The 8,191-nt window shown below is 44.4% G+C and overlaps 2 protein-coding genes across 18 annotated transcripts in view; both read right to left on the bottom strand.

The window, feature by feature from the left end:
• Positions 1-2,393: 2,393 nt before the first annotated feature.
• On the bottom strand, positions 2,394-3,352 carry REP15 (RAB15 effector protein). The gene has a single exon (XM_051636409.1). It carries the CDS (start codon positions 3,326-3,328, stop codon positions 2,624-2,626), a length of 705 nt encoding a protein of 234 aa, XP_051492369.1. The 5' UTR covers positions 3,329-3,352; the 3' UTR covers positions 2,394-2,623.
• Positions 3,353-5,518: 2,166 nt separating this feature from the next.
• Positions 5,519-8,191, bottom strand: part of PPFIBP1 (PPFIA binding protein 1) — a 55,531-nt gene continuing 52,858 nt past the window's right edge. For all 17 annotated transcript variants that reach the window (XM_051609858.1, XM_051609886.1, XM_051609878.1 and 14 more), the window contains one exon: positions 5,519-8,189. In XM_051609858.1, the coding sequence (XP_051465818.1) occupies positions 8,103-8,189 (87 nt within the window). In that variant the 3' untranslated portion in view covers positions 5,519-8,102. The remainder of the gene's footprint in view (positions 8,190-8,191) is intronic.

Here is an 8,191-nt window from a genome sequence, read left to right as displayed (position 1 = left end):
TAGGTTGGATATCTGTATCTTGTGATAAGCTAATCACGCTTCTTAAAGTTTCTTTAAAGTGAGGAAAGGTGTTCTGCGGTTTTTCTATACAACTATACAAACTATACATTAGCAAACCATGTCAAAAGGAAAAAAAACACCACACCAAACAACAACACACCCCAAACACCACAACTTAACCCCTTCACTTAGTTATTACTACCTTTATTACACAAATTACCATGGGGTTAAACTGTCTGAGGTCAGCACCTTACCTGGTACTCATACCTCATGGTATGGCTGTGAGTCACCTAAGCTGAGACTCCAGCTTGGCTGAGTAATTGCACACAGTCAAATTTACATTATTAAATACTTTTTGTGCATCTTCACCATCATCAGCTCTGGTACTGAGCCTTGGCAAGCTCCCAGCTTTGCTGAGAGCCCAGGCTCCTGAGCTAAAACCTACAAGGCAAACAGGTGAAGTGTGGCCCAACCTGGGAGATGTACTCTGGCTCCCAGGATAATCACCAGGCTGTGTGACATCTCTGATGTACCAGAACCACTTTGGAGGACATGAATCAAATTGTCAGCTGCCCCAATTATATATATATATATTACTATGTGTAACTTCCATAGTTCAAACTAGTCAAGACATTTTGATTGTCTCCTTGCCAATACCAGAAAAGCATGCAAAACAGCCAAAGGAAAAAAAGGCCTACCAGTTCTCAGAGAGGCAGCATTTCTACAGAACTGAGTAGCTTAAGAGAGACACACTAAGAGTTCTAAGATACCAATTTCATAGAATCATAGAATGGTTTGGGTTGGAAGGGACCTTAAAAATCATCTAGTTCCAACGCCCCCCTGCACGGGCAGGGACACCTCCCACTAGATCAGGTTGCTCAAAGCCCCATCCAACCTGCCCTTGAACACTTTCAGGGGGGGCCTTCCACAGTTTCCCTGGGCAACCCGTGCCAGTGCCTCACCACCCCAATGATAATTTCATGCACAAAGCTTTTCTGCTGGTCTCTTAAAAAGCAATCACTCCTGCTGCAGTATTGGTTACGCTGTTACTCTGAACAGACAAACCCCCTCCAAGTCAACCCTCTCCTCAGTCTCTGCACATGCTCCCCCATAGCTACATTTTCTCTCTAAAACACCAGAACTCTCTGTCCCACCTGTGTGCATTTTTCTGCTCTACACACAAAATGACAACACCCGCTCTTGAAAAACAACTATCTCAGTGACCTGCTTCAAAGCTGAAAGGTCTTGCTTCTCCTTACTGGGCTACCTTTGTGACTCAGCAAAAAAAGCCACAATTCCCGTGTGTTTTTAGTTCAGGTCACCTTTCAGTCTCCACTTTCATGCCATGGAAGGCTGTGAACACTTCTAGCACTGATGCTGCAGCTGCTTTATGGCCTTTTTTTAATGGCTGTGTGATAACAGCCTTTATTTCTCAGCTGTCACAGCTGCTCCATGATATAATGCAAACAGTAAATAGTAAAATATGAATGACCTTTTGAAATTATTTTTATGCTATTAAATCTGATTAATAAAATTGTAAGAAAACTACAGGCAGAGGAGTTTTTGCACTGATGAAACTATCCAGCTAGCTCTAAACAGAGTGAGTTTGCCAGTTTGAAAACTGATCAGGTTTTCCACTGCTGAATGGTGGCTGAAGGAAAGTAATTACAATTGTGCAACCCAAAATCTCACTTTGTCCACTAAAAGCTGAGGGGAATGGAATAAACCAGTCCATAAATGCAATCAGCTGCTAAGCTACTGAAAACATTAGAAGTTAATTAATTTTGCCTCCTCCAGACTTCTGCTCCCTGCTGTGAGTGGTCAGGAGCTGCCTCTGCTGCCATGAAAAGCAACAACTCACACCAGTGTCTCCAGGGTCAGATTTTTGTCCCCATTGAGTTGATTTTTCCCAAGTTTTCTGTAACACCTGGCACTGCCTTTTGCCACACCTTGACCTGACACAGCCATTAAACAAGAGCAGACTGCAGCTGGGACCAGCCCTGCCCCTGCCTTTCAGTCACAGCACCCAGGCCCACTGGAGCCTGGCACTGATCTACTTTTAAAGGGCAAGTAATAAATAAATAGGTTTCTCATACAGCCCATTCCTATCACAGAGGCTTTTACTCTTAGTTGGGAACCAACTCACTCCTCCAGACCAGCTTGTTTAAGCTCTGGTATTGTCCTTCCTGCTCAATCCAAATCTTCAGACCAGCACCAGTACATTTTCTTTATTACAGTCCCAGCCTCATTACAGAAAAAAAAAATCTGCCACACAGTAAACAAAGGCTGTGAGTCAAAGCTGCCATGACCTCCCAAAGGCTCAGGGCCATCAAGCTTTTCATCAGCTCCAGCCAAGACTTAATGTCTGGTGAACAAAATGTCCTAGAAAAATGACGTGCCTTTTATAAACACATTTTTCTGGCAGGTACGTCCTGTTGTTTTAAAACCTGGAGGGACTGACTCAGCCTGGCTTTTGCAGGAGCTACGGGAATGCCATGGGGAAAGTGGGGAAAGAAAGGGGTGGAGGGAATCGCGTGCAAGAAAAAAAGTGAGAGAAGCGGAGCTGAGCCCCACACAGCGTCTGGTGCTGGCGTGCAGGGAGCCACTGCTGCTAACCAGGGGTTTACAAAAAGCTTATGTACACATTGCCCACCTCCTTCGGTCCGTTTCTTGCACTGAGGCAGTTTTTCAACATGTCTCTTGCAGGCAGGAAGCTGTCAGTGCTGGTGACAAATTGCCACAGTGCATTCCTGCCCGACAGGCAGCATTTTTGCTTCTCCTTGGCAATGCTGTCTAGCATGACTCCTCGGATGTCCTTGGGCTTCCCTGGCACACCAAAGACGATGAACAAGCCCAGGCAGTCTTGTCCCACCAGGCGGCAGAACTCTGCCAGCTTCTCAAACCTGCTCCTGTTCTGGAAGGGCTGCTCTGCTTCCCGGCAGCAATCCTCCACGGGGCCGCTTTCACTACGGAGCAGCTCAGCCAGCTGTAAAGCCTGCACAGCAAGCTGCAGTTTGATTTGCTTGTCAGCTCCAGAGAGAGTCCAGATCCAGTCCACCCCAAACAGGGAGGACTGCTGCTTGGTCATTTTGCTGGTCACGATGTGTTCCTCCGCTCCCTTTTCCACGCAGAAACTGATGAAGTTGACCAAAAAGATCTCGCTCAGTGTGTTTGTGGCTGGCTGGAATTTGCTCTGAGGATCCACAAAACCAAGATAGTCCTTCAGCCTTTGAGACGCATGGACCACACCTTGGCTGAAGACTTCACAGATGACTAGAGTTTCAGCCACATTCTCTTGGTTGTCCTTGTGTGAGACCTTCTGGCCCATTTTCTGTGCAGGAGGAGGTAGTTTCCACAGATAACCTCAGGGAAGTCCCTTCCCTCTTCCAGCGAAGACTCTGTAGGTGCTGGCCTCAGACAGACCTATTAAGCATGAACATGGTTACCTGCTGCCTTCCAGATGAAGCTCACGGCAGCGGCAGAGCTGGGCTCTGTGAGCAGGCTGGCGTCCCACAGGGCAGACGAGCTTTCTCCTGGGTGTTTCCCCGCAGCTGACTGAGCAGCGACCGGCCTGACAGGCCTAGTAACTTTCACACCTACTGAATTCACCAATGTGCTTGTTTTCCTTATTGTTAATTCCGGCACCATTTCTTTAGCTGATGCTATCTCGCTCCTCTCTGATGTTATCTCCTTCCACCCCCTTTCTAGGACTATTACAGAGAAGCCACTTCATTGGCACTGGGTGTTTCCTAGAAATGAAACAACCTTTTTCTTTTAATCACCTAGAGGAGAGCGTGCCTCCAAACTAAGAGACTTGTCCAGCTTGTTTGAAGTGATGTGGGGTCTTTTTTGATGGGCCATTGCCCATCTCCCAGCATTACCTGCCACTGCTGGCAGTGGCGTTAGTTGGGCCATGGCGACGCACACGGATTCAGTTGGACTTCTGGCTCAACTGAGAAGCTCGCGCTGCTGCTGCCTGTAACTGGATCCTCTCAGGGAAGCTTGGACAGTCAACGTGCCACCATGCACGACTATCAAATACAGCTACAAATAACAAGCTTCCTTACTGTACAAAATCCAGTCTCCCTGGCTGTGAAAGCTGGGACGAATGTCATGGCTGCAGCAGGAGCCAGCCCTGCCCTGCTATAGTGCCAAATGCACCACTACGGTCTCTTCATTGGCCCAGGATCTCACCACCACTCTCAAGAAACAGGCTCTGTCCTACTGCTGCTGTTCTTCCTCCTCCTCTTCATTCTAAATGAGTAAAAAAAAGGTGCCAAGGATCTGTCATTCTCTGCCTTATTTTCTCTCATTGCTAAAAACATCATCTCTCTCTCTCTTCCTTCTTGTGGTCCTGCCATCCCAGGGAAATGCCTTCTTAGGTTACCAGGCTGGTCAGCCCTGCTGCTGGCCTTGGGTCCCTCCTTCAAGTCCTACATATTAGGTGCCTTTTCTTTCAGAGGTCTTCAAATGTGTCATGGGCCCACCTCCATTCCTTCAGGATCTTCTCACAGCTACAATAAGGGAGCACGCTGCTGCTTCTCCTGTTATCTCTGACCAGAACTCTTCATTTCCTTTCTATGCAAGGGTTCCCCAGCGCCTTATACTCTCTTCTTTGCTGACCACTGCTTCAAAGTTACTGGCAGCTCAGAAGGTTTTGCTTCTTAGCTGCCTCCAAGAGCACTATTATATTCTTCCTCCCATCTGAGGATAAAGAGGCTAAGTAGGAAACTGGATTACTTCTCCATTCCTAAGCATATATGTAATTTAAATGAACATAAAAAAGCTGGGTTTAATCTCCATAGGCTATACAATATACAATCAATATACAGCTATCTCTTCCTCATCATGGTAAACAAATATAAGTTTATTATACTCTTAAGTTTCAACATGTTCATCCTCAGTGCTCCCACTGAAATATCGAGCTGATGAACAAAACCACCAAGACGATGCTCACGATAGGGGTCCTGCCTTTTCTGGTCCCTTATCTGGGCTACGCCAAGCAAAACTGTGATCATCATTTGTACCTGCATCCCAGCAACAAAATGTAGCTTGGGGAAGCTCAGCTCCTGTTGGCAAAGGAGCTGGAGCAGCTATGACTGCTGAGGGCTGATACGCAATGACATCTGAGACCAGAGAGACAGCAGCCCTTCCTAGACAGAAGGTCCTTCCTTTGGCACCACGTGAGGTCTCCCTGAGGAGCACACACCAAGCAACAGGGGGGTGCTTTCTCATCACACCATACCAAACAACTCAAGAGGGTTCAAATCTGGACCCCAGAAACAAGTAGGAAGACTTGGGGTAGTTGATGTCTTAGCTGTTAGCTTAGTCTTTCTGCGGGCACAACCGACAAACGAGTCCACAAAACAACACAGAACTAAGGAGTCCATAAAAAAATGTGTGATTTTGCTCCTTCTCCCTCCTTTTTAAGTAGAGCTAAACGAGCTTTCCTAGGAAAATAAAAAGGAAAAAAAAAAAAAAGAGGATACATGAAAAAGGAACCAGCTTCCAGAAACACTTGGCATTTTCCACAGACTTTATTGGATTTTACATGGCAGTACACAGTAGTGATGTTGCCCTCTTCAAACACACACAAATTAAAATACCCCAACAGTATCAACTGTGCGCACATAAACTTCCTGACTTTATCCCTTGCTTCCTTATTCCACCCCCATGGGATAACCCAGGTTCAGATGATGGGCAGCTTCAAGGGGGATGACCTGGGTGGCTTCCAACCAGTGAATGCAGAAGGGGCTGCTTACACAGGGCTTAAATAAACCATCACTTGTTGATACACTTGCTAATAACACTGGACTGAAAAGAAATCTACAAGTAGTTGTGTCTGTTTCAGCACATAACTGTGTCACTAGCTCCCTTTTTTATTTTCCTCTCTGAATATCCAGTCATGCTAACTAGCCAGTGCCTATTGAGAGTGAATCTGGAGGAATACTTTTGCTCCGAAGTCTGCACCACATCTCCCCAGTGCTTCTGCAGCAACTGGGAGAGCAGGGAGAGCTCAACTTACACGTCAGTAATAACCCTATTTCAGAGTATTCACAGAAGGTGAGTCCTGAATTCACATCCCAAGCATCTGCACCCCAACGCTGACAGCAGGTATTTCTGCCCAAATAAAACAGCTCAAACACCCCCCAGACTGCAGAGGAAGAAACCACTGACAGCAAATTATCTGCAGACAGATTTAGTCAGGAATATCAAATAAAGCATCAGCTGTGATCTGTCTGTAGACAAATGGTAAGCAGCACAAAGTGTTTCATGTATAGATTATGGATTGTCTGCCTGGCTCCAGCTGATAAAGAGAAAATGACAGTGCTTGGTATTATGTATAAAACAACTGGTCAACATCAATTTTTTTATCCTGGTACATAAATAAAATCCTATACTGCACATCCTTTAAATAATCTGACTGATAGTAGCTTATCAGGTTACACCTAATATAACGCTAGAATATGCCTCCCACCTACCCCAACATCTGATGGGAGTTCCCTGGAACACCCCGAAAGAACCACTCACTCTTCCTTTCCCAGTTTTGTTAACAGTGTTTCAGAAATACCCACAAAGTCAGCACAGATCTAACATCCCTTGCACCACCCCAGCAACGTGTCAGAAACAGTCTCACTTCCAGCAGGGAGAGCAACGAAACGAGGGGGACAAATGCTCGGTAAAGCAACACAGCACCACGAGGAACAATTCCAGCTGTACTTTTTTTTTTTGCCTTCACAAAGCAAAGAAACTTCATGCCACTGTGCTAAAATACATGCAACGTTCAACACCATACAAATGACCACTGTAATAGACAGAGTTACTTCTTTTTTGTTTGCTTACGACTAGGACCTACCTCGCAATACCAAAAGTCTGACAGAAGATTTCCACTGGCTAGGTAGGATTTTTAAAGTCTGATGATCTTCAAAAGCAGAGGAGCTGTGCTTTGAGGAGGGAAAATGATGAGCAACAGGTTTGATATTTGAATTTTGGAGGAAAAGTCCCACCTTAGGTTTAATATTATGAAATAATATATTTCCTATATATTTCTCTATATAACTTTATTTTCTTTGCAACTACATCCTCTTTACATTAATCACAGCACAGAAATATTCCTTCCATACTCAGGGAGTACTCTCAACTTTAAGGGAATTTTTTAAGTCACAGAACAGTTAATAACCTTGTTTGAATGCTGTAACTACTGCTGCTGGGAACAAGAAAGAAGATGTTTTAAACATGTGCAGTTTTCTGTGTAACTGCTTAGAAGAAACATGCTTTATAATTGTTTCATCCCACATGGAAGATCATTAAACTGTGCACTTAGTAAAAAGCAACTAAAGCAAATAGTTCCAAAGGTCAGCCTGCCTTTTCCAGTAACCAGCTGGTATGCAAACTGGCATAATTTTTTACAACCCTCTCCCCGTCCCCCACACCTCAGACTTTCCATCACTCTATCTCACAAAATTTATATTTTTGCTTTTATATGTACTTCATATACTTTTTTTTTTTACTTTTTTTTTTTACCTTTTTTATATAAAACAGTATAAAAATAAGAGCAACAGTCAAGAACTACTGGGGAGTTTATGCAGGGCATGGATAACTAAAATTCTATATTGGATACTGCAGGAAGGGCAGAACTCATATTTGTGCCCAACAAATGCACTTGAAAAAGAGCAGTAACATTTTTTTTCAGCTTAGAGCCTACAAAGAGCTGGTGCACAACATCTACAGATGCAATACTTCCACCTAATATCTTCTGTTCTTTTGAAACAATATAAAGAATTATCTGAGGCTGTGAACAAGCAAAAGGAGCACTATCATACCACATAAATTGAATCGCAACACTCTGAAACATATCACCAGTTTGTACATTAAATATCATAAAAACAATTACCATTCACCAGTGTCTAGGTGTTTGTTATGGCAACTTTAGAGTAGGCACCTTTTTTTCTCCTTTTTTTTTTTAAATCCTCCACCTCCCAGTGTTACTTCTAACAAAGCAAGAGCACTGCAATGTACGTGATCTGCTGCTTGTCATGTATAATGATGACGTTTTCTTGCACAAAGGAAAGTGAGCCTTCATCAGTGCCTGATGGTTCCTGTCACACGTTGGAGTCCTCATCTGTTATACTGGTGCTAGGAGAGCGAGTTGCAAAGTCTTTAAACATTTCATCTTCTTTCAACATGTGCT

Source organism: Apus apus, chromosome 1 (assembly GCF_020740795.1).
Source record: "Apus apus isolate bApuApu2 chromosome 1, bApuApu2.pri.cur, whole genome shotgun sequence".
Classification (NCBI taxonomy): Eukaryota; Metazoa; Chordata; class Aves; order Apodiformes; family Apodidae; genus Apus; species Apus apus.
This window is presented reverse-complemented; position numbering and strand designations above follow the sequence as displayed.

What these genes read in the sequence shown, in the direction of transcription:
- REP15 (XM_051636409.1), bottom strand. Translation starts at nt 3,328, where the DNA reads ATGGGCCAGAAGGTCTCACACAAGGACAACCAAGAGAATGTGGCTGAA.